Raw genomic sequence first — 27,040 nt, 5'->3', positions numbered from 1 at the left:
GCACCTATACAATTATCAGCTGACTTCTCAACAGAAACCATGCAGGCCAGAAGGGAATGGCAAGAAATATTCAAGGTGATGAATAGTAAGAACCTACAGCCAAAGATAATCTATCCAGCAAAGCTATCACTCAGAATCGAAGGTCAGATAAAGAGCTTCACTAATAAAAAAAAGCTAAAGGAGTTCATCAACACCAAACCAGAATTATATGCTGAAGGGGGTTCTTTCAGAAGAGAAAGTAAACAAAGATAAAAATTATGAACAACAAATACGTAACTATTAACAAGTGAATCTAAAAACCAAGGGAATTAAAAAAAAATCTGATGAACAATAGTAACTGTTGAATATAATAGAATCAGAGGTATGGAAGGGGAGTGAACTGACAATTCTTGGGGAAAAGGGGAGAGGGGGGCGTGGGAAGAGACTGAACATAAACTGTGCACCTATGGATGAGGACAATGGGGAGTGGGGAAAGGGCAGAGGGTGGGGTGGGAACCTGGTGGAGGAGAGCAATGGTGGGGGGGAAAAAAAGGAACATTTGTAATAATATGAACAATAAAAACATTTTTAAAAAAATAAAAATAATAATAAAAAAAAGTAACTGGATAAAATTTAACTGTTAAGGGGGTTCATTTCTACAATATATTAAGATCTTAGAAATCAATAAGAAAAAAACAACTCAGGGGGGAAATAGACAAAAGACATGTCAAAGAAATATAAACATTTAACTCATTATTAATCTAGGAAATGAAAATTAAAACAGTGATATTTTACACTCACAAGATTGGCAAAAATTAAGGAGCTGATAATATCAAGTGTAGATCAGTAGGAACTTACATACTGTCATGGAAGTATGAATTTATAAAGCTTTAAAAACCAAACCAGCGAGCCCTGCCCAGGTGGTTCGGTTGGTTGGTTGCAGCATCATTCCATGCACCAAAAGGTTGTCGGTTCTATTCCCAATTAGGGCACATACCTGGGTTTGGTGTTGGATCCCCAGTTGGGGCACATGCAGAAGACCACTGATTGATATTGCTAAAAAGCTTGCTTTCTCTCTCCCTCAGCATGTCCTTGGGTGAGAATTTTTTTAAATCCATACTTTAAGATAGTATCAGAAGACTCTACAAAAAAAAAAAAAAAAAAAAAAAAATTACAGGGTGGAGCAAAAGTAGATTTATAGTTGTGAGTATGTGAAACACAGAGTTTACTCTGTATTATTATTTGTTAATTATTGTATTATTTTCCATATGAACAACTGTAAACCTACTTTTGTCCTACCCTGTATTTCCATGTTTGGCCCCAACACTATGGAAATGTAGGCCTTGGTGGCCATGTTTTTATAAAGCTGCAGTGTATTCATAATGCTACATTCAAAATATGGTATATTAGAGGCCCAGTGCACAAAATTCATGCATGGGTAGGGCCCTTAGGCCTGGCTGGTGATCAGGACTGATTGGGGCCTTCCAACTGCCAGCCAGGGCCTTCCTTCATTCCACATCACCCCCTGGTGGTCAGTGTATGTCATAGCAAACGATGGAACTGGTCTCCCAAGGGGACACTTTGCATATTAGCCATAGATAGATAGATAGATAGATAGATAGATAGATAGATAGATATGGATGATATAGAAATAGATATAAGCTAGCTTTTTTCCCCTTCACTTTGTCATACTCTTCCAAACTATAAGTAGGAAAACTCATTTATCTAATTTCATTTCAGGTATCTATTTGTCAGACTTAACTTACATTGATTCAGCATATCCGTCAACTGGCAGCATTCTAGAAAGTGAGCAGAGATCAAATTTGATGAATAACATTCTTCGAATAATTTCTGATTTACAGCAGTCTTGTGAATATGGTAAGTTTCTGAGGGATGAAACTAAGCCATCATGTTGTGATTCTGCTGAATGATTCATTTACACAAAATGAAGACCACTTTTCACGTAGCAGAAAACATCCTAACATATAAAGGATGACAGTGACTGTTTCATTTCACTGTTTAATATTTAGCATCCAGTTTAATATCTCGCTTTTAAGACATTGAAGTATTTCTAGTTAAAATTTTAAGTTAGTTGAGTCTGATATTGAGTAAATAACCATTTTTTTTCTAAGTTTTACTTTGTGGAAACACATGTATAAAAACAGCTTACGCAAGCCCAGATGATTACAAAAGGTGTGTGTTTTTTAATATTTTTTAAATGTTAGGATTCTTTTAATTTGATAGGGAATTAAATATAGGCTACTGACATAATTTTCATGGTATTATAAAACAGTGAGTTTATACTATCTAATTACTTTAAAATAAATTTGTCTTAAAGCTAACATTACTATGTCTATACTTTTAAGAAAACCTCAAAAACTTCTTAAAAGTTGGAGTGTGGGGGTGAATCTTACTGAAAGTTAAATCAAATAATCTCTTGTCCTTTTCTCATTTTTTTTAAACATCAAATTATAATGTGAAATTAATGTTTGAAATTTTTAACTAGGAGAGGAAAAACTACATTTACAAATGGGAGCCAGGCTTCTGTAAAAGAAAACAAAACTGCCTTACATCTTGCCTTTAGATAAGATTTCAATATAAGTCACAATGAAGTCTGATTTTTTTTTTTCTAAGAAATTTCTCAAATATGATGGACTTTGTAAATGGGGCTGTTTGGGTTTTGTCGTTTTTTGGTTTTTTTTTTAATCTATTCAACTTACATTCTTATTTTAAATAAGATTTTCCTCAATAATGTCCTTCTAGAATTAATTTAAAATTGGGGCCAGGTGGCCTTAATTCACCTTTAAATATCATTTTCTCAGCTTAACTTTTAAAACTGTGCTTGCGATGTACTTTGTCAGATGTTTAATTACTTCCTCATTTTACCTAGATATCCCCATGTTGCCTCACGTCCAAAAATATCTGAACTCTGTTCAGTATATAGAAGAACTACAAAAGTTTGTGGAAGATGATAATTACAAGTAGGTTCGATCTTCAAAAGTGGTTTGTATAACTGTCCTCCTTCCGCTCATCCCAATGTATTTAAACATCTAAGTCTTCCATCATATCACGCAAATGCCTAATCCAGCCATATATTTGCAGTATTTACATGTATCTCTTTTAATCACTTTACATGATTGAGTCAGTGTACAAGTATCTCATCTGTTTTTTTCTTTAAGATTTTTAATTGATTTTTAGAGAGAGAGAAACATCAATGTGAGAATGAAACATCAATCGGCTGCCTCCTGCATACCCCCTACTAGAGATCAAACCTGCAACCTGGGCATGTGCCTTGACCTGGAATTGAACCTGCAACTTTTCAGTGCATGGGATGATGCCCAACCAACTGAACCACACTGGCCAGGGCTCATTTATTCTTTTATTAAAAAGTATTTCATCTTTCTCAGATTGTTAATAGTTATGTTTGATAATCCTAGTTTAAATGCCTTCTTTCTATATTTAAGCATTGAATCTTTATGGAAATTTATCTTTTAATAGACTGAAAAATTAATGAAACCATCTACAAATAGAAAAGTTACTCCTTTTTTAATGGTGATTTTTGACACATCTTTGAACTTATTTGGAATTGTTTTTGTGGTTTGAGCAAACATTGAACAGCTTGCCTTTGGTTTGGATATACAGTTATATATCGCACCATACTTACCCTTTATTTTAGAGCAAGTCCTTTATTAAAGATTTCAAAAGTTCATTTCCTTCTCATTATCATCTATAATACTGACCAAGGTATGAGGGAATTTGGAATTAGCCCTTGGTATTTTTCAGTGGTATGCTATACATCACAGCTGCCATGTTTTTTCTAAATATGAGAGAGTAAAGAACTTATTTCCCTTTAGAATTCTGTGCGGGGTTTTTTGCTTCATTTGTTAATTTTAAAAAATGTTTGTGTTAGCTTTATTATGCCAGTTGTTCCAAATATTTGTGTCTTCCACCAATATTTTTTCCAATCAGAGGTCTTTAAAATTTTATCAAATTGAAGGAATAGGTTACTTTTCAATATTAATGTATTATATAAAAATATTTATATCTCATTTGATAGTAACGATCAACTTCCTTGTTCTATAACTTCAATAATTTTTAAAGAATTTGTGCAGAATACAATTAATACCAGTAAAAGGCTAAAATTTCTGAAAAATGCTTAAGAGGCTCAGTCTAATGCAAAACACATTCACAAAACAGATGGTTACAAAACAGTTCCAACAGTACTGTAATAGAGATATACCCGGCATATTATGGGAGCATACATAAGGGAGGACCTGACTCGGCTTTTTGTGGGACAAGTGAAGAGAACCCTGGACAGCTTTAGGAGACAGTGCCACATGAGGCTGAATTCGAGCAGGAATTAGCTCCGTGTTCAAGGGTAAGGAAAGGTGTTTAGGGAGTGAATGATCAAACATTGAGTTTGCTGCAGGATTCCAAGCCACTTGGTGGTGTTGGGGCATCTGATGGGAAACTAAAGAAGATAGATTGTTTTTCTAAAGCTGCAGTTGTGTTGCATCAGCATACTAATTAAATGTGTTGAAAATCAGAGCATTTTAAGATAGGAGCCATTAAAGTAATTGGGGGGGGGTGGGGAGAGGAAGAAAATGTATCTTTCTGATGAAAGAGATTTAAGTAAAAATGATATTTTACTTATTTAAATGTCTCTGTTTTGGGCAGCTTCATCTATATAGGCAGTCGGTGTGGATATTACAAATTACATGCATAGGATTTAATCAGGATGAAATTCTATAGAAGTTCTTTCATTTTAATACTGAACATACTTTTTTTCATTGACTCAGCATCCCTGTTATCTCACGGTATTTTTTATGATGTTAAAGGCACTGACACTGGCCAGCCTTCACTGCTGCACTTTTCGATGCTCCACCTTCTGTGCTGCTGTCGGTGATGCGCTGCTGCTGCCATAGCCCTGTGACTCACCCATAGCTTCCTTACTGTTTCCTCCGCTTTGCTCTCTGTCAGGAAATGTAGTTACTTTGTTTACTTCTTTGTCTTACACCTACTGGACGATGACCTTCAGGAGGGCAGGGCCATCGTGTGTGCCCTGGCCTCTTACTATACTCCACGAGGCCAAAGTGCCCAACACAAAGCAGGTGCTCGATAACTATTGAATGAATGAGTTCAGCCCAAGTGATTAAACTGCTCTGTTAAAAGAAAAACAGAGAGTTCTGGCTAATCATATTCAACACATGCATTTAATACTGTCCAATAATTGGAATGTAATTGTATGTAATCCCCTCTAAGGTTACCAAAGAAGTGAAGAGTTAAAGACCTATAATAGATTTATCATTATGAATGTCACTTGTATTATGTAATTTCATAAATCCGTTGACAAAATGCTAAAAATAAAATGGCTTCATTAATTTTCAGGCTAATGCTTAATAATAATAGGCTTTGCGGACTACACCAAAGAATTTTCCACAATAGCTTTAGTATACTATTTCATGAAATAGTTTCCATTGATATGAATCATAATCTCTTTTTGCTGTGGAATTCAAAACTATGTCTGTGATCCTAAATGGAAGTTAAGTACGAACTAATAAACTGTGACTTAGGGCAGGGATTTACCAGGAATTTTGCAAGCAACCCTTTTTATTTGTATAGACCTATCTTTTGATAAGTTGAGTTGGTTGGGTTTTTTGAACGGCGAGTTTTAAATAAGGTGTTTTTCAAACGTCCAGTGCTACAGAAGCCATTAGCCCATCTAGTAAAGATTCTAGGATGAATTTACATAATATGTTTAATAATATATGTGAAAGTTCCTGAATTATTAGGTATCAATATAACTTCCTGTTTAAACCCCCTTTTAGTCATTCATCAAATATCTCTAAAAATGATGAATTGCTTGGCAATGTTGGGGTAGTTTGGGGAGATTTTTTTCTGATTTTAAATGTGACTTTTTAATGTTTATCCCCCGTTCTAATATTTCCTAGAATTACCATAAGATGAGCTTAGTGTGGAAGAGATAGGAGACTTAACTATTCAAGTTTTCATTCAAAGAAAGTTATGTAGCTGAGATTGTTTCATTAAAATGTTTTAGTTCACGTGTAGGAAAATACATGATTTTAATATTTTGTCAGATGTTAGTGATTTTATGTGCTCTGTTTCTTTTTGGAATTCAGGCTCTCGTTAAAGATAGAACCGGGGACCAGCACACCACGCTCGGCTGCCTCTAGGGAAGACTTAGTAGGTTAGTGCAGTTTCTTTCTCATTACCGTAATTAACCGGGCAACCTAATGGGAAGGAAAATGCTGCAAAGTAAGTAAATACTTAGCACATTTTATACTGCATGCAACATTTACTTTTAGTATTAAATTATATGTTTTTTTCTGCTTGGGCTTTTTTGGTTTTTAATCAAAAAGTTGTTACTTGTAGTTTGTCAGTAATGTAAAAAAAGATATTCTGTCATATTAACCAATGTTACCCCAATAAATTTAATTTAAAAAAGGGGGAAAAAGATATTGTAATTAAGGAAAATAGATACCACAGACAGAAAATAACAGGTAAATGTTTATAAATATTCTTTTTTTTTTTTTTTTTAAGAATACATTGTGCTAGACTACAAGTATTGATTACATTAGAAATTTCTGTGGTCAACTGGAAAATTCTATTTCAAATAATTAAAGTCAATTTTATTGAGCTAATTTTTTTTAAGTTTTACTTTAATACTGGGTCAAGTAGTATTAAAATATTTTAAAATATAGTTATTAATTTACCTATTGCATTATAATGAAGGTATTACATATATACCACACATATTAAAAAATATATAAAATTGAAGACTACTCATTATTTAACAAATAATTGATAAGTGCCTTTTTAAAATTTTCAAACACAGACCTTGGTAATAACCTTCAGATTACTGTATGTTGTAAAAAACATTTGAAGAGCCATCTAATAATGTATGAAGGAAGCGAGAGAACAAGCCATGGCTGTATTCAGTGGGGAGAGGATTCCTGGCAAAGGAAAACATTTCTGTCTAAATCTCTTAAGTTTGCTTTTCTTACAGTCATTCTTTGCAAATCTGTGTACTTTGGAGTTCGATTTTTTATCTTCCTAAAAGGAAGCTGGGAGTAAGAGAACAGAAGCTGCCTGTAACACTGAACAACAGAGCTGGGAGCTGGGGCTGGGAGACCCGAGTGCTCAGTCCAGGTGTCATCTGTGGTGGGAGACCCTGAGCCCAGCCCTTTCAAGTCTGCTTCTGCCTCTGTAACGAGGGAAATGGTTATACTGCCTACTTCGTGCACATTAGAGAGCTAGAAATCAGTGGGTTTTGTGTTTTAAGACTTAGAAAAGAACTATTTTTCACGTTCAGTTAGTTAAGTGGCATTAACATACCTTAAAAGTTAAACCACATTTTATATTTTTACGTTGACCCCGTAGGTCCTGAAGTGGGATCTCCACAGAGTGGGAGAAGTGTGGCAGCTGAAGGAGCCCTGTTACCACACACACTGCCATCCCCTCGGAACCTGATTCCACACGGACATAGGAAGTGCCATAGCCTGGGTTATAAGTCAGCATTTCTCATTTTCTCTTTTCAATTTTTAAATCACTTTCAGTTGACTTACTTTCTGTTTATTTTGAAAATAGTGTCCTAATAATGTTTTGTATACTTTTGACTAAAAGCATTTTTTCTTCCTTTACCTTAATTTGGAAATGAACTTTTCCCAACGGTGCCTTCACATTGGGGGAGATAAATGAGAATCAGAGAGCACATCATAAATGCAATCAGGAAAGCACTATACTATTTTACTTTTAAATTGTAACCTTTCTCTGTATCGAGACAATTAATGCTTATCACCATAAATTATGATTTATATAAATTGTTCTTTTTATTCCTAAATATAAACAGTGGGAAATGATTTTGTGTTTAATTTCTTGAGCTTTGCAAGATCGTTTTTTTGTTTTTGTTTTTGTTTTGTTTTGTTTTGTTTTGTTTTCAAAACGGGGCCTATGGCTCACCTTTGCCATGATTTTTGTGAAAATATAATAGCTATTTTTCAAAAGTGAGCATGGAAACAATTTTTTAATAGACTGGAGACTTAAAGCATTCTCTATTCCATAAGTAGATATGGCCTTGTTTCCTAAATACTTAACTATACTCCTAGTTTGAGACCTTCAAATAAATACAATCTGTGTGTTCATTAGTTATGAGAGTTCAGAAGTTCAGGATAGTGGGTAAATCTTTTACTAGTATTTCCTAGCTCTCTCTATAGGAGTATCTTCTATATCCTGAATTAGTAATAGTAACGAAATATTTTTCTTTCTTCCCAGTTTCATTCATAAAATGAACACAGCAGAGTTTAAAAGCGCGACATTCCCCAATGCAGGGCCAACGCATCTATTAGACGATAGCGTCATGGAGCCCCACGCACCATCTCGAGGCCAAGCCGAAAGTTCTACTCTGTCTAGTGGAATATCATTAGGTGAGAAATATTTCTCCGGAGGGTTCCAGCTTACTTTTAAAATGTGGTGTTTAACCAAGCTCAGCTGGAAAAATGCCATTATCTCTACTCCAAATACAGAAAATTGGATGAAAGCAAAGTAGTAATTAGGCATAGACTCACCTTACTAGTAGTATTGAAGTTAACAATTCGTGGTGATGCCCTGGCTAGTGGGGCTCAGTTGGTTAAGCAGCGTCCCATGCACCGAGAGGTCATCATAATTATATTGGTCTTAAATTATGGCAGAGCTAGTAAGGAAAAATATACTTATATGCATTTTCTGATCATACAAGAAATTTGTTTACTAACAATGAATTTGAGCAATAAGTAGACATGCAAAAATGTTTTATGTTCATTTATTTTCTTGTCAACTGTATTCCAATATATTGTAAAATAAATTTAGCAGCAATAATATTAGAATGAAGAATGAATATGTGGATGTTTACCCACAAATAACATGATTCTCATTTTATAAGCACAGCTATAGAATGATTTCTAAAATTAAAAAACACAAACTGAAATTCTGATGTTTAAAAAATAGAATAACTTGTAATTTTAGGTAGCAGTGATGGTTCTGAACTAAGTGAAGAGACCTCATGGCCTGCTTTTGAAAGGTAAGAAAATTGTCCATTTGAACTGTTCTGAGGTTTGGTTTTTGGTCTGTCTGAAAGTATATGAATAATATAATTCACCTATGACTGTATGATACTTAAGAGGTAATATTTATTACGTAGCACTAAGGGACTATTTGAACTTCCTGCTGGTGGCAGAAATTAGAAGTTGATATTCAAGTCTGGAATTGAATCTTACCTAGTAAATAATAATACATGTTTGTTTGGTGGCTTAACACATGTATATAAATTTTAGCACATTTAAAAATACAATTTTAAAAAAGTAATCATGGTCAATGTATCTACTTATGTGTTGAAAAGTAAAATTATTCCCTAAAATCCTGATTGATTTAAGTAACTTAAACATTAAGCAGAATGATCAACTTCCTTCTCTGCTGCTTTGTCAAGGGCAAAATGACTTAGTAAATTTTAAATTTTAATAAAGCAGTCTAAAGTTTGAATTTAAATTGTCACTTAGTTTGCACAGAGGACACAGATTTATACTGAAACTAGAAGCCTAGTGCACGGATTCCTGCCCGGGTGGGGTCCCTCAGCTTGGCCTCCACCCTCTTGCAATCCGGAATTCCTCAGGGGATGTCCTACTGCCGGTTTTGGGATTGGGCCGAAACCGACAGTCAAAGGAGATAGCAGTGCCGAAGCGGCAGGCAGCCCCAGAGGCTCCGGCTGCCACAGCCAGCGGCACTCCCACTGTGGAAGCACACTGACCACCAGGGGGCAGCTCCTGCGTTGAGAATGCGCGTCATAGTCATAGCAACTGATCAACCAGTCCTAACAGTCGTAAAGGGCACTTAGGCCTTTATATGTGTAGTAGTAGATACTGTGCATGCATTCTCCTTTCCTTTTGCTTTAAATTATAAAAGCTGTCATTGGCCTGCAGCAAATGTCATGTTACAATATATTGAACTTCCAAATAAGATGGCCTTAAAAATGTAGCCGAACAGTGCAAATACATGTTTATACTAAATGTTCATTAGAGCTTTTATGTTGTCTCTATTTCATTTCTGCCATTTTCATACTTATACGACGCTTGACTCTTGACCAAAGTAGTTGTTCTTTATTGTATATACTAAGCAAGCTATGTTTCTAAGCAAAAGTGTCATTTAAATTGGATTTTGAATGTCATGTTAAAATTGTTGGAATTGAAATATTTAGTTATCTAACTTCATATCAGTGACTTTTAATAGAAAACAATTATACTAAATTCCTCCTTAAAATTAAACTACATTTCAATTTTGTTGTGTTTAATTAGAAAATTATAACCTCATTCTCAATGACACTTTACAAAGAATTCTCACCATTATGTGATTAAAATTTTACTTGGAAACCCAATATTTTAAAGTATTCCTAAGCCTTTCTAAACTATCAGTATTCCCAAGTTTTGTTCTTTTTGTTTTTGGGGATTCTTAGCAAATTTTTTTTGCGTATTATTTTCCCCCCCAACTTTTACTTTCAGTTTCTTTATTTGGGTTTGCCTGAAATGGGAAAAACAAAGAGTTGGCTCCAGCACATGATGTCTGTACAAATTGTCTTAGTTCTTTCCCTCTCGAAAGAGCATAAAACCATCCTATTGGCTATAGAGTGTGTTGTAATCTTTAGATAAAAAACATTGATGAACAAAACTGTTTCTCAGATTGCTTGAGATATTTGTGAATAACCAGAGTGGTGTGGGTAACCTGTTCTCATCCCTGCGGGTTATTTTCAAAGACAGCATTTAATGGTGTTACCTTCACATCTCAGTTCTTTTTTTCTGACAAATGCTTTGCTTTGCAGACATTTGCAGCTTAAAAAAAAAAAATCTATAATAATGCCAAGTTTAAATCAGTGGCTCTTGAAACATTTTGAGAGCAAATTAAAGCTGCCCAGCAAGACTCAGACATGAAATAATAATAAAGAAATAAAGAACTAAGATTTAAAATACTACCTATAGATAATGAACTTAAAAGTGGTACTCTGAATATTAAACATGCCATTTTCTATTCTTACTTCCTAGACAGACATCAAATAGGTTGTTGCTCCAGTTGCTAAAATAATGCTTTTTGTTTTAAATATCATTTATCAACTTTTGGCTTTTCCCAGGCAAAGAAGTGTCAGTGTCTATGTGTGTGTTTATTTTATTTTGTTAAGTATTACACGTCATTTTGGGTAAAATTAATTCATACCATTGTTATCTCTTACTGGCTTTTATCATTTGTTTAAGTTGACATGGAAGGAAAACAATGCCTTTATTTATTACTCAGTGTATGTCTCTTGGATTTTCTTGGATTTAATAAAAAGGGTAGGAAGGAAAATAAGGTGTTTGGGCAGCATTAATTTTTTAAGTTTACTGGCCACATTGCGTTTAGGTGTCTTCATAGGGACATATAATAAAAATGAATTATTTATATGAACCCAGGTGTCATATTTAAACTTGAATCCAAGCACTAAAATAGAAACAAAAGTATTTTTGAAGTATTTTTCAGGTTTTGATAGTACCTGGTTATAAATTGCTCTTTAATTATTTTAGCAGATTTGTGAAAGTGAATGTATATATAAATGTATGATGTTTTCTAAGCAGCTATATTCTAGCATCAATAGTAAAAAAAACAAGTTTTTTAAATCTATGCTGCATGCTTTTAAAAAGGATCAGAAACGATCACAGACTAACCTTTTGTAAGATTTAGAAAGCTTTATTACACAAAAATTATTATGCTGTTCTAGGTACTGATGATGTTTGTGTGAATTAAAGTGTATGTAATATATACAATTTATAATGGAATCCAACAGGAACAGATTGTACCATTCTCTCGGCCCGATGACACGAGTGGCACGAAATGGCTATCGAAGCCACGTGAAGGCCAGCAGGTACAATTCCCCTGCATTCAGGGGCCACAGAACTCCCTCTGGTGTTGGTGATTGGCTTACATGGGCGTGGTCTCACATCATTTCTGTTCTTTCTCAACTAACTGATTCAAAGACTGAAAAAAAAATGCCTAGGAAACTTTCCAAGATTTAATCTAGAGATTAATTTGAATTATTCTTTCTGATCCACAGTTAATTGCTAAAACTTGCATCTCTGTGTCACATTTTAAAAATAATTCCAAGTTGGTAGCTTTTTAAGTGCACAGATCTTTCTAATGCTGTTAAGTTATTGGATGAGCAAAACAAAAATCAACTTGCAGCCTATTCAGCGGCTAAAATCAAAGAATTTACTTTGCTGATCAGATTTGCCTTGTGAAAGAACTTGTTTTTTATAAACTGCAAATCCTGAATTTAGACCAGTCTGTCTCATTAAATAATACTTGTGTATTTAAATGCATGTTCATTCCATTGTTCATCAAATTAAACTGAGTCCTCTTTCTGCCCTGTATTAGCTGCAGAAGAAAGTAAGAGTAATGCACATTGATTCGGGTTTATAGGTTAGTGCTAATCAACAAATTGATAATACAACAAAATAGCCAACTTTAGAAGTGAACCTGTGTCGTTTTGATGGTGTCTAATCTCCTCTTGTATATCTCCCTGAATATAAATAGCTCTAGCCTGAAATTTCTGATGGTTTTAGGGTTTAAGTCACTTTGAAGACACCTAAATAATCATAAAGGGATAAATTGGCAAACTTTAGTTTTCATCACTGTTACAGGAATTCTGCCACTCAAATCAGATCTCCAGGGAATGACAGATTTTTACTATGGAAATTACTCTTGTTTTAAATATAGGAACTTAAGCCAGTTGGGGAGGCATATTTAAATGTGTGGTTATTTTTAATGGTTTTCTTAAGATATATGGAAAGGAAATCTTGGGTTTGGGAGTAGGTTATAATCAAATACTTATGCATTGGAAACATTTAAATGTAATTAAAATTGATAGCAGAAAGCCAATTTAAAAACATGTTCCTGTTGCTTTTTACTACTTTTAACTATTTAGAATTAAATGTGTGTGTGTGTTTTCCTTTTTTTTTTCTTTTTTTTTCTTTTTGAGCTTTTATTATTTTTGAGTTTTATATGCTTAAATACTTTCAGCAAATAGAATCCTCATCTTTCCTACCAGGACTTAAGGTTTCTAATGGGGGAAAGTTTACAGCAGTGATGCAGTGTGGCATGTTAAGAAGAAGCAAAGTCTTAAATGTATTTAATCTTTATTAAATTAAATTACCCTATTTTTTCTAAATTATACTTGTTCAAATATGTAATAAAGTGTGTGTTTTTAACCATCTGCTGACTTGAGTAACTTCCAGATTAACTTATGTAATAGCTTATAAATTTCAGATCAATAAACTTTTATAATTGTCAGTGTCTTCTCATTCTGAATAAAGTAACAACATTTTGAAATAAAGAATAATTACATTTCATTTAAGTACCTATTTGATAATTACCATACATAAAAGCTCTTACCTGTTTTTTCTTTGTTTCATTATTATAGTTCTGCAGAATCAGAAGATTTGGCAGTACATTTATATCCAGGAGCTGTTACTATTCAAGGTGTTCTCAAGAGAAAAACTTTGTTAAAGGAAGGCAAAAAGCCTACAGTAAGACTTTATCCTATTTTAACACTTCTAAAAATATATAAATGTACAGGACCCTAAGAAATATGAAGACAATTGAAATAAAATCACATATATAGTACACTCGAAGTGATATAAGGTACACATTTGCCTCTCCATGTTTTTTTATTTATCTTTATCATTTAAAGTCTTACAGATGTCCCCTGCCTCCCCCCTGACCATTCATCCCGATCTCACCCCACCCCCCATGTTTCTTAATTTAGATTTCAGTTGGATCATACATGTAGGGAGCTTAAAGCATGCCTGTATTTCTCTGCCCTCTAATATAGTTCTTGTTCAAAACTGTTTCTCAGAGAACCTTGAAGTAATACTGTACAGAAGTATTTTAGTAATAAGTTCAGGAAAATAGAAAAAAGAAAGTTAACCCTCAAATAGAATCCAATCATTTTTTTGTTGTTGTTGCTGGTTCTAAGTTGTTGAAATCAATAATGCAGGTTTTTTTCCCACATGAAATAGAGACCAGATATTAAATGTCCTCCAAACCATAATTATGTAAAAAAAAAAAAAAAAAAAAAAAAGTTTGGTGAAACAAAGATTTTCACATGTAACTCAGAAGTAGTTTTCCCCCAACAGCAGCACAGTAGTTTGATGATAAAAGAAAGATTTATTTTCTTTTCTCAAATAATAGTATATCTAGTTTGGAATAAACTTTGATGTGTTTCTGCACTGAAAGTTTTTGAAGATGAAGAGGGAGGGCTTCCTACACCTAAGGGATCTGATTTTTGCTGCTTATATTACAATCCAGAAGCTACACTAGACCAGCTAGCTAGCAAACTAAGAACAGCACAGCAACTGAGGTTGACCACATCTAACGTGTGCCAGATGCCAGGAATAAAGCAATGAACAAGCGCCTGCCTCAGGGAGATGGCGTTCCACTGGGGAGAAATAGCTCTTAAAGTGAGGAGAGGAGACGGACAGTGATGGCGTCAGGAGACTTGTCACTAGAGGAGGCATTTGAACCGAGGCATTTGAAATGAGTTAGCCACGTGAAGACCTCGCATTGAGGAGACAAGGTGGCTTGTGGAGTTGAAGCGATGACTGGGCAGTAGGTGGATGGGATGAAGTCAGAGAGGCTGGGGCTGCAAGTGGGGATGTCACTTTGGCTCTTCAAAAAGTACAATTCAGAAGGGGAGCAGAGGAGGTGATGGCCGGCGATGGAGATTTGGGAGTCTTTAGCATATGCATAGTATTTGAAGTATGGGCCTGGTGAGATGATGATCTATGAAGAAAGTGTTGCTGGAGGAGAAAAGATGGTTAGATTAATCAGGGTTAGGGTTATGTCAGGAGCATGCAGCGAGATGGAAGAATTTGGAAGGGGATGGGTATAGTGCAGAACCGTGTAATACAGACAGAACATGAAGAAAGGAGAAGGGGGACATGAGATGGGGAGGCCGTGAAGATACTAGACAATATGAAAAAGCGATAGGATTCTTGATGAGATGGGTAATTATCTGAATGCAAGTACTTGTGCAGTATAGTAAGTGGAAGTGAGAGGAGTGCTTGAATTAACGATTTTGTGCTCTAAGGTTAGGCTTGAGAGGGCTGAAGTGGCGTCGTGTGTTCAAGTGTTTGTCCTCTCCAGGTAGCATCTTGGACAAAATATTGGGCAGCTTTGTGTGGGACACAACTTTTTTACTACACTGCCAAATCTCTAAAAGCTACAGAAAGAAAACATGTAAGTATTCCTTCTCTACATTGTTAGCATTGTTTCACAGCCTTTTCATGAATGAGATTTATCCAATTTTCTGTCCTTTCATAACAGTTCTTTTTTTTTGTTACTAAAGTGTAACTTTAAAAAAACTAGAACCCAGAAAAGAAAAAAAAAATAGAAAAGTGCCCTAGCCAGTTTGACTCAGCGGATGGAGTATCAGTCTGTGGACTGAAGGGTCCTGGTTCCATTCCAGTCAAAGGCACATGCCTGGGTGGTATCCCCAGCAGGGGGCGTGCAGGAGGCAGCCGATCAATGATTCTCTCTCATCATTGATGTTTCTATCACTCTCTCCCTCTCCTTTCCTCTCTGAAATAAACAAATAAATGAAAACTAGAAAAGTAACAAGCATGCTAAGAATATTTTTTGCATATATACTGTATATAGATGTAGATATAAAGAAGTGTCTGATAACACTTGGTTTAAGAGAATACCCCTATTACATTGTACATCTTTTTTTAAATATATTTTTATTGATGTTAGAGAGGAAGGGAGAAGAAGAGAGAGAGAAAGAAACATCAGTGATGAGAGAGAATCATTGATTTGCTGCTTCCTGCATGCCCCACACTGGGGACTGAGCCCGAAACCTAGGCATGTGCCCTTGACCGGAATCAAATCAGTCTGCGGGACCCTTCAGTCTCCACTGAGCCAAACTGGCCAGGGCTATGTTGTATTGATACATCTTAAACTTACACAATGTTGTAAGTCAAGTATATCTCAAGAAATTGGAGGAAAGATAACATCTGTATTAAAATGCACGTGTGTTTCTATAAGAAAGGGGTGAAGGGGGAGCACAGTAACAGACGAAACAACTTAGATGAACTTACCGTTCCACTAACAGTCCTGCTCTTTGGGATTGGACAGTGGGACAATTAGGTGTTGACAAAGAGGTCACGCTGAGAAAGATCTGGAAGGCAGGAGAGTGTCTCCACAGGGGCCGAATTTAGTCTTAAAAGGCCCTGAGCACACCTGACCAGCACAAAGTCACAGGTCTCATGTCTCACTGGGAGAAACGGAAGACATGCCCCCTGACACTGAGGATGAGCCATCAAGATGACCACTAGTTGTCTTTCTGTCTCTCAGTTCAAATCCACATCAAATAAGAATGTGTCTGTGGTAGGATGGATGGTGATGATGGCTGATGACCCAGAACATCCTGACCTCTTCCTACTGACTGACTCTGAGAAAGGTGAGTCTTTAGAGAAACGAGGGCTTATAGGGAACTTTGTAGTACGCCAAAGCCTAGTTTCACAAGGTTTATACTTGACTGGGGGAAGATTTGTGTAATTTTATTTCTTGAGAAATATTTTTGTCACATAATATATAGTAATAAGATTAATATTTGTAATTATCAGTATTTATTAAATGCTTATTTAATAAGCTTATGGAGGGAGCGAATTTGAGAATCTATGGCTCACTGTTGCTTTAAAATCTCAGTGGTTTGCCATATACGTAATACGCCTTCATTTGTACCCGGAATTAAATTGTTACTCTTAAGTTCTAAATGTGGCAGAGGTTTTCCTTTAAATGATCTTTATTCCATTACTTTTAATCAAATTAATTGCTTATTTGACTCAAAGCACTTTCCAAAGAAGTATAATTTTAATTATAATACTTTGCGCATAAAATATAATAGAGATCTTGGAGGGTGGCTGTAGAATCATATGCCAGCTGGGCCTGCCTCGGGTGGCAGTCAGAACAGTCCCAACATGACTGCGGCTCCTCCTCAGAAGCCTCTGGCTGTGGATAAGCATAGTAAGAAGCCAGCCGGGAAATGCCTTCTCTCTGCCCGTAGCTCACAGCGGACATGCAGCAGTACCTTTATGGGCTGTGCAATTATATTTTGACCTCTGTTTATTCAGAATGTATTTCATATCAACAGATAGTGTGCTTTTAGGGTATTATGAAGTGTTTTAAGTGAAAATGTAAGCAAAATATGTTGGACACAGAAAAAATAATAATTGTGGCAAACTTCATTGTAGAAATGCTTTCTATTTAGATTGATCTGGTGTCTGCATCTCAGTTCAGCCAGCAAAACAGTATTTTAATTTGAATAATTACATATGTGGTGAAGGCAAACAATTGCTTCTGAAAGTGAAAAACTTCTTTGAATGTTAAAATCTCAAAAGAAAAGTTGTATAATGTCTAATTATAGATTAGGCTCCTGGACCATTGACTGTAGTTATAAAGAAAAGTAGAAGCTGGTAAGAATTGGGAAATAAAAAGAACTTAGGTCAATGAATAAAAAGGGAGTAAAGCGCAATTTACGGCAGTCTGTATAATACATGAATTCATTCTTTCCTCAGTTTATTACCGTAATACATAGAACCATATAAAAATCCTTATGTGCCAGTCTTAAAATAAGGTTTACTAAATATAGACAATACAAATGAATTTCTAATTTTCTGAGAGAAAAAGGTGCCTTCTTATATTTTCCCTGAGAGCCCTCAATAGATTGGAAAGCTATAATAATTTTTAACAGATGTAACTAAAAACTAAAAAGGTAGCTGTTATTGATGTTAGCCAATTAATCCTTATTCACATTAAATAGCTAGAGTCTGAGTATTAGACACTAGATGCTGAAGCTGTGACCTGTCAAAACCTCACGTTAACACTGCTAATACATCATCTAAGCAGTATTGAGAACTGGTATTCTGCACTCTCATCCACACGTACAAATCTAAAGAAGCCAAACAAATTTATTTAGGTGTAGTTTACACTAATGAACAGTTAGGGAGATGCATTTACTTCTCTCCCAATTCACAAACAGCAAAACTACGACTTTCTCCGTAAGGGACGTCACATGAATGTAGCAGAGAGAACTGTTTGTGTTGGAAAATCAGGTGTTTGGAGAAATAGACTTCTGAAATGGAGAACTCTAGTCTTATTTTATTTTGCTTTGGTAGCTGGCAGAATTATTATATGTCAGAGTCCTTAAGCTTTTATTATTTCCCTTTGTTTTTTTATGATTTTAGGAAATTCATACAAGTTTCAAGCTGGCAATAGGATGAATGCAATGCTGTGGTTTAAGCATTTGAGTGCTGCCTGCCAAAGTAACAAACAACAGGTGAGCATTTCTCTTAATCCCCAAATAGTCTCTAACGGGCATGTATTTAAGAGTTCCAAAGAGAAGTAGACTAATTTTCTGAATGGAGTGGGGAAATATGTTTTTATTCTTATTCTTTTTCTTGTTGACATCAGTCAACAAGGCATGAAATTCACATTTTAGAGAGATGGGCAATAAACAAATAACAAACTTTCAAATAGTGAAAACTATACAAGCAAACAAAATAGAATTATGTGATGCAGAGTGATGGGAATAGAGACAACATTACATAAATAAGAGAGAGCAGCAAACCTCTCCCTGAGGAGATGACATTGGCATGAATGACAAGAAGGAACCGCCACGTGAAAATTAGGGGGAACAGCGGGTGCAAAGACCTTGAAGCTGCAATGAGCTTCAGTTGTTCAGAATAAGAATATGTAGCCCGGACTAGAAGACTATAGTGAGAAGCAAGGGAATGTAGTTTTAGAGTGGCGAAAAAGGGGGGGCACTTCAAATTAATAAAATTCATTCTTATTCATCTTTATTTGTTCTACTAACAGGCTGATGTGGGTTTCTGTGGTTGCAGTGAAACCCAAAACCATTTGGATATTTTTGTTTTTAATTTACTGAAACAAAGGCTTTCAGCTGCAAAGGCGAATAAATTCACAGTGTTGTTTTCTCCAATCCCTAGTACAGGTTTAAGTTGAGACACAGTCTCGCTGGTTTGATAAAGAGTACATTAGCCTGCGAACTGAAGGGTCCCAGGTTCGATCCCCAGTAGGGGGCATGCGGGAGACAACCAGTCAGTGATTCTCACTCATCACTGATGTTTCTATCTCCCTTTCCCTTCTCTGAAATCAATAATATATACTTTAATAAATAAAGTTGAGCCACAAATTGGTTGAAAAGATATAAACATAATATTGATGTTTCACTCTTACATATAAAGATCAATAAAAAAAAAAAAAAACCTTTAAAAAAAAAAGATACTTTAAGGGCGTCACATATATGTGACAGAATGTAATATACAGATGATGTACACTGAATTGCCAGATTATTATGAACTCTGAATGCATAATCTGGCCACTCAGAGTGTGTGTGTATTAGAGGCATGAATTCGTGCATGGGTGGGGCCTGGCCAGCCTGGCCAGGGGGAGGGGACATGGGCAGTTGGCCAGCCTGCCTGCTGGTCAAACTCCTGGTTGAGGGGTCAGTTTGCATAGTAGCCTTTTATTATGTAGGGTATACACTGAGTGGCCAGATTATTATGCATTCAGATATCATAATAATCTGGCCACTCAGTGTATACAGAATTGTACACTTGAAACCTATATAGGTTTATTAATCACTGTCACCCCAATATATTTAATTTTTTTAAAAAGATACTTTAGGTCAGAAAGATTTTAACATTTGGGCTCACTTAAAAAGAAATAGTACTTTGAAAGACAACTTTTAAATGCTACCACTTTGTGAATGGACCTACAGGGTAAGACAAATACCATAATTTCACTTATATGTGGAATCTAAAAACAAAAGAACAAATAAAACAAATAGACTCATAGATAGGGAGAACAGACTGACATGTGCCAGAGGGAAGCTGGGTGAAAACAGTGAAGAGATTAAGAAGTACAAATTGGTAGTTGCAAAATAGTCATAGGGATGTAAAAATACCTCATAGGGAATATAGCCAGTAATACTCTAGTAAGTATGGACAGTGCCAGGTGAGTACTGGAAATATTGGGGGATCACTTCATAAGTTATACAAATGTCTCATCATAGGGTGTACACCTGACACCAATATAATATTGAACATCAATTGTAATTGAAAAATCTATACTAATAAAAGGCTAATATGTTAGACTGGATAGACCAAACATCCTTCCAAACAAAACCACAGCAGCTGCAAGGGCTGCATAATAATCTGGCCATTCAGTGTATATCGTGCATAATAAAAGGCTACTTTGGGTATCTGCAAGGGCCAGCAGTGGCGGCGGAGGCAGCAGTGGGGTGTTGGAGGTGGCACCTTCCACCGATTGGCTCAGTCACCTCTCTCAGAGGGAGGCCAGATTGTGACTTTTTTTTTTTTATCTCAAGCCGTCAGTAGGACATCCCGAGGGCTCCCAGACTGTGAGAGGGGGCAGGCCGGGCCAGGCTGAGGAACCCCCTCCGATGCACAAATTTTCATGCACCAGGACTCGAGTATTTTAATCAAAATAAATAATGTTGTTTTGTAATGCTCGTATTTTTTAGGTTCCTACAAACTTGATGACTTTTGAGTAAAAGCCTAAGAAAGAAGAGAGGTGAATTGTTGCTCCACAGAGGGAGCGAGGCCCTGGTGGACCAGCGCCAGCAAAAACCAGTCCTGTGCCAGGGGAGCCAAGCTTCCCTTTTGCCTCCGGATTCTGAACCAAAAAAGCACTAGGGAATGAAGTGAGACATTCCCAGAGAACCAATTGCAGTTGCAAAACAAACTGCCATGGACCACGCTTCTTATCTCTGAACTGACCTGTGGAAACCACTGCCTTAAAAGAACGCAAGGAAAACCAACATCAAACACCAAATAGTGTGTGTGATCGATCTCCTGGCGGTGCTGTGCTTGGAATAGATCGTAGCTCATTTGCATTTCTTTTAACTTTGTATTAATTTTGGAGGGGGGAATCGCCTTTTCAGATAGACTTTAAAAAGGAAAAACGTCATTCTCATGGGTTACATGAGGAGCTGGTTTTGGACCGGAGTGTAAAGGTCTGACAAGCAGCATTCGGCCAGCAGCCTCCCCGAGCGTGCGTGCGTTTGTCCTCCGTTCGCCTGCGGCCTCGTGCTCTCACGGCACGAGTGGAGGGCCTAGAAATATTGTAATGTGAGTTGTTGGGACTTTGTTTGGGACTTACGGAGGGATTTTGTTTGGTTTTAGATGAGGAAAGATATTTTTAAACACTAAACTTCAGAGATTTAGTACTGTACGGGGAACACGACTTCCTGCAGGGGTATAAAGGCCGAGTGTTCACCTGCCAGACACGTCTCACAGGGGCTCCAGAAAGCATGGTTGTTTCTAACTGTGTTTAAGGTTAGACTCTATATGAATGCATTGCTGGGCCACAGATCTTCGTATTGGGGATTGCATCCCAACCTAAATTTCCTTGAGATTTTATAGTCATTACTTTTTCACGTTAGTTGATTTCTCTCTTCTACCAGTCACAGGTGGTTTTTATCACCAAGGAGATAAACTGATGTTTTCCTTTACCTTGTTCATTGTGCACAATGCCAGTTGTTGTTTTTTTATTTTTATTATTCATTTTCATTATTTTTGCTCAATATGAGATTCAGGGTCACATTTGTTTAAGAGAGATTCCATATATGTATGTATTCATTTAATTCTAAGGCCTACAAAAGTAATTTTAAAGTATAAAAGGTAAAAAGTTGAGATTCTGAGAATTTAAAGTATCAGAACTCTCCTTATACAACTTTTCTTTATTGCAAAACATTTTCCTGAAAACTTACTATTATGTATAGGTCCCTGCCATGAAATCAGTAGTTGACCAAGTAGTTTTATGAGGGCTCTTCTATGCAGTAATGCATTTAATTCCAAAATAAATGTTGACTCACTAAAAAAAATAAGAAGAAGATTGAAGATAAGATGCCTTAGAGTTTTAACAGATATTGGCGTTTGAACAAAGGCTACGTCGGGTGTTATAAACTCAAGAGGCATCATAGGTTTCAGCACTGGCCCAGAGTAAGAACGCCTCTGTCTGATACCTTCCACCAGGCTTTAGGCCTCACATAAAATCACTTGCATTTGTATTCTTAGAAAACATTGTACTTTTTTTTTTTACCATAAGTATTTCATTCTTGAATCTATGAAACTTCAATAGAAAATATTGTCCACAGACTAATTAGCTAAAAGTCCATTCATAGGGCAGTAGAAGAGCTTTCTCTGAGCACTGAGTTTTTTCCATTTAGGTCTGTTTCCAGAGGACATGCAGAGTGCAGATACTTGTCTCAAACAGCGCAGTTAGAAATGCCTTGGTTTCTGGCTTTGTGGGGAGCGATGACACGGGCTGGAGAGGACAGTGTTGCCTGTGCTGAGTGATGTTTAAATTACCGGCCTCCTGCGCTTGGCCCACGTTGGGTGCACGGAGGGACACCTCCTGCGGAGCCAGCAGTATTACTGTGTAGACCTTGCACATCTCACTTTTGTTTTGCATTTTTTTTTTATTTCTTTGTTTATTTCTCCTCAGAAAGAAATGTTTTTAATAGTGTATGTGCTTTTTAAAAAATACTATGGATGAGAACCCTGTGGATTTTTTTTATTATTATTATTGCTTTGTTTGTTTGTCGTAAATAAGCTACAGTAGATATGTCATAGAGGAACCACGTCTGTGGAGGTGGGCACCTGGAAGTCAGAGCCTGATGTTTTGCCAAAGAGGGAGCTAGACTGGAAGATGTGTTTGATGTTTTCAGCTCTAAACATGAATGGATGCCTGCACAGACGAAGAATAGCTTTCAGTTTGGTAAACAGCCCTTTTGTCTGAAACTCTTAACATAAGTGTGCATAGAAGTTGCCATTGTTTTTTTTGTTTTGTTTTTTTGTTTTTTGTCTTCAAATTTATTCATTCAAAAGATTAGTCATTGCTTTTTGAGATTATTTTAGCATTTGAAGCAAATGGAAACCAGTGAGAAAAGTGGATTAAACTGCTGTTAAGTGAATCTTTTATCTGTTATTCACCAATTGATATCTGATGATAATTTTATGCAAAGAAAGTTTGTCACCAGAATGTTTATTAGTGGGATGATAAATTCATTTCTCTCTGATTAGGCCTGCCCTTTATAAATTAGTAAATTGGTGACTCATAAGCTTGAAATTTCCATCAATATTAAGTTCATCTGATTCTCTCCTAGCCTAAAAGAGCTCATAGAAACAAAAGTTTAAATTTAAGCTGGTTTATGTTAAGATGAATGGTTGGTGTGTTATATGGCCCAGGATAGTAGAATATAATATTGTCCAGAATACAGTTCAGACACAACTCATGTAACAGTTTATTTGAACAGAAGTTTATTTTTCATATGGAAGTAACATACCAGTTTTTAAAATATAACTATAAAAATAACTGCATAATGAGCACTATTTTTGGTTTTATGCCCCCTGTGTGTTTGGGCTCTGCTTATTTTTTCAGAGTTATTTTTTTACTGTAACCTCCAAAATGTAAGAATTGAAAGAGAACTGATCAAAGACACCTTCCTATTTCATTCTCTTTGCTGTGTAAATGTCATTTGTGTAAACATTACCAAAAGGGATGGAAATAGTTTGAGTTTGAATGCTTTTTCTCCCTAGGCCTGTGCTCCGATGACAGATGTCTTTCCTGTGTGGGAAACGCCATAGACCATTGCACTACCTTCTGTGTGGACTGTTCTGGTATTCGGTGTTTCTGTGCATCAAGAGTTACCATGTTTATAGCTGCAAAGTTTTTATAAGTGGCTTTATTCCTCTTCTAGAAGGTTTATAAAAGAGACCAAGGAGCACCATAGTTATGGAAGGAAAAAATGTTTACAGTGTATAGTGTACACACTCTGTAGATTAATTGGAACAGGAGCCCTCTCAGGGCAGGCCAGTCTGTTGATCTGTTGGGATTACTAAAATTTGCCTGGCGAATGACTTGAGCAGAGGTCTTTTTTCCTCCCCACTCCACCCCCCTTTTTTTAGGTTAAATCTGTAAGCTCTATGTCTTTGCTACTGAAAACAAAACTGTAAGGCATCATATTAATTCTGGGAATTAAAACAGATTTAATCCATCCACTTCTGTAAAGATGATATCCACTGTTGACATGCTTCCTGTTTTTTGAGGCACATTCCTTCACAACCAGTGTTCAAACTGCCACATTATCTTCTGCAAACAAGGGGCGCCAGTGTTGCTTAGCAGAAGAGAATCTTTCATAACAGAAATCCTCTGCTTCAAAGGCTTTCAAAATAATTGGATCCCTTTTTGGGAAGGAAGATGCATTCGCCCGTGTCCGGTGGAACAGTATTAGTGCTGCTGATGCATGAACAGACGGTGAGGTTTGCCTGACTTTGTGATCTTTACGGATTTGCTTTTATTTTCTCTGTTTTTGTAGTTTTTTCTTTCAAAGGTTTTACAACCAGAGTGATACTTTGTTTGTTTTTTTCCTAAGCTTTCAGAGACAAACATTGTTATTTAATCACATAGATGATAATTATTTTTCATGTGAAGTCAGCCTTTTCAAAATGATTCAAGTATTTTTTGCCTTTTGCTCCCCAAAAATGGCTTGTGTCTAAGTGACTTTTTTTTCTCTCTTTAGAGAATTCTAATGAAAGAGATCTCTGTGTTTGAACTCTTAAGCTTATTGAAAGCAGTTTCATTTCACAGTATCTCAAGTTGTAGTGTGGGGAAAATTTGGTCAGTGCCTTATCAGTTTGAAGACCAATTATAGGCATTGAGTATGACAGTAATCATTGGCCCTCTTCCTCCTTTGTTTCAGGAGTGTGTGCCCCTCTCTCCACCAGCTCACTCTCACATCCCATCCAAGAAAGTCTGTGTAGATATTCCTAGGTAATTGTTGCAGTCCTTGGTTTTGAGTCTTTTTAGACAAGCTTCCTTCCTGCTCCTTTCCTTCCAGGCAGGAGATTAAAAATAAATCCACCCAAATCGCCCTTTGGACGAGCGCCCGTAAGAACAACTTGGAAGAGCACCTGTCACGGAGTTTGTTTATTTTGTGTTGATGTTTTCAGTGGTGGTGGTGGTGGTTGTTGTCTTGAGCATACACTTAATTATAAGGCCTTTCAGGAAATCTCTAAAAGAATATGAATCAGCCAGGAAGATGTGGGTTTTATGGAAGCTATTGAAGTCTTGTGATAAGAATCCTTTTGGTCAGAAATGAGGTTTCGTTTGGTTCATTCTTATATTTAAATAAGACTCAGAACAAACAAGCAGTCACTTAACCTACTAGTTATTGTTCACCTGAAAACATTATGATGGGAACGTGAAAACAGCTCCAGTATACAAATTAAAGGGAAGTTAAAAGACTAAACGAAATTTCCCAGGGAAAGCGAAGCTTGGAAACACTTTGCTCCTCTATGATTACTACTGTTGTCCAACTGAGTCCGGATGCTGTTTTCACAAATATGAAAGGGTTCGTCTGTTCCAGAGTAGGCAAGTAGACATGGTCTTTAAAGCCACATGAAGGGTCAACTCACTGGTCCTTGAGGGTTAATAATTAGCAGAATTTAAATTTTGATCTGGTCATTTAGACTGCAAAGTAGTGATGAGATTCGAAGAATACATAATTAGAGTGCTTTGAGATTAAAATAGGTTTTTTTTAATAGAAAACTTCATAAATATTAGCCATGCTTTAGATACTAGGTCAGAAATACTACGTTTCCCCTCAAGATACCGCCTATTAGAACTATTCACAAAGATAGTCCGGTAACTATTGACTTAGGTCTGACAGCATAGCTCATAAGAAGTCACCAGGTTCTTAATAGTTTCTCCACTTTTGTTGTTGACAAATTCATTGTTGTACAGGCTACTGAAGTGTGTTTGGGGGGTGAGGGACCATCCACAGTGTAATCTAGAGGAGGTCAACATCTGTGGGGATAAGTGCCCAGTGATGATTATATGCAGGACAACACAAGCCATTTTTACCCTTTACCCCAGTGAGCTTGCGTACTCATGACAAAGCACTTGGCTGCACTAGGACCTCCCTGAGTGACGTGCAGCTCTGTTCCTCTCACTTTTTGTTTCTGTTTAATATGCAAATGTGAGTGTGAGATCTTCAGTGTGTTTGCATACGCTAACTTAAAAACGAATTTACAGTTTTCTGAAATATTTCTATTGAAATAAATTGCTTAAAAATATAGGTTGTGTGGGGATAATTTATTATCATACTTACATTTTTATCCTTCACTTTTTTTTCTTTTTTTTTTTTCTTTTGTTTTTTTTTTATTGATTTCAGAGAGAGGAAGGGGGAGAGAAAAACATCCATGAGAGATCGGCTGCCTCCTGCACACCCCCTACTGGGGATTGAGCCCACAATCCAACATGTTCCCTGTCCGGGAATCAAACCCTGACCTCCTGGTCATAGGTAGATGCTTAACCACTAAGCCATGCTGGCCAGGCCCCCATGGAGCTTTTCATTGGAAGAAGTACAAAAATACCTGTGTTGAGTCTCCTAGAAGTCATCGGCTAGGGTGTCGGTTATGTCCTTGCCTCTAAGAAGCTTGGGAAATCTCCAGACAGGACTAGATTTTCTTAAGTCTCTACTGGCCTCTGAAATTGTCCCCTCCCTATCCTGGAACCAAAAGAGAGTGATAGTTCTCTGATAGGGTTAGCCTGTCTTCCCTCACACAGTGCCACCTGTGCGATGCTTGCTGCTAAGGTTCCCTTTCCTGTCTCAGTAGTAGTTTGTCCTGAGCCAGTACCACGTTCATTACTGTACAGCTGTCTAGGCTTTGCTGTCTGGTGAGCTAATAACATTTTGTCCTTACAATTTGCCTTACCTAGACTTCCTCTGGTCTTCCCTATGATCAGCGTGTCAAGTTCAATGAAAACATTGTTGGTATTTTTATTAGAATTGCTTTGAATATGTGGATTAATTTGAGAAGTTACAGTTTGGGTGAAAAGTTTGTCCCTCTCGTTTATGAACATGAAATATATATATATGTTT

At 36.4% G+C, this 27,040-nt stretch overlaps 1 protein-coding gene across 4 annotated transcripts in view; it reads left to right on the top strand.

Annotated features, from left to right (window-relative positions):
• RALGPS2 (Ral GEF with PH domain and SH3 binding motif 2) overlaps window positions 1–23,657 on the top strand; it is a 109,451-nt gene extending 85,794 nt beyond the window's left edge. For 3 of the 4 annotated variants that reach the window (XM_036441922.2, XM_045583182.1, XM_036441919.2), the window contains 12 exons: window positions 1,720–1,857; window positions 2,870–2,960; window positions 6,120–6,187; window positions 7,381–7,510; window positions 8,272–8,423; window positions 9,001–9,055; window positions 11,837–11,914; window positions 13,469–13,574; window positions 15,193–15,285; window positions 16,402–16,507; window positions 18,294–18,385; window positions 20,615–23,657. In XM_036441922.2, coding sequence (XP_036297815.1) covers window positions 1,720–1,857; window positions 2,870–2,960; window positions 6,120–6,187; window positions 7,381–7,510; window positions 8,272–8,423; window positions 9,001–9,055; window positions 11,837–11,914; window positions 13,469–13,574; window positions 15,193–15,285; window positions 16,402–16,507; window positions 18,294–18,385; window positions 20,615–20,644 — 1,139 coding nt within the window. In that variant the 3' untranslated portion in view covers window positions 20,645–23,657. The remainder of the gene's footprint in view (window positions 1–1,719; window positions 1,858–2,869; window positions 2,961–6,119; window positions 6,188–7,380; window positions 7,511–8,271; window positions 8,424–9,000; window positions 9,056–11,836; window positions 11,915–13,468; window positions 13,575–15,192; window positions 15,286–16,401; window positions 16,508–18,293; window positions 18,386–20,614) is intronic. The other variant, XM_036441921.2, reaches the window with a different exon arrangement.
• Window positions 23,658–27,040: the final 3,383 nt, after the last annotated feature.

The sequence above is a fragment of the Pipistrellus kuhlii genome, unplaced genomic scaffold (genome assembly GCF_014108245.1).
Source record: "Pipistrellus kuhlii isolate mPipKuh1 unplaced genomic scaffold, mPipKuh1.p scaffold_m20_p_18, whole genome shotgun sequence".
Classification (NCBI taxonomy): domain Eukaryota; kingdom Metazoa; phylum Chordata; class Mammalia; order Chiroptera; family Vespertilionidae; genus Pipistrellus; species Pipistrellus kuhlii.
This window is presented reverse-complemented; position numbering and strand designations above follow the sequence as displayed.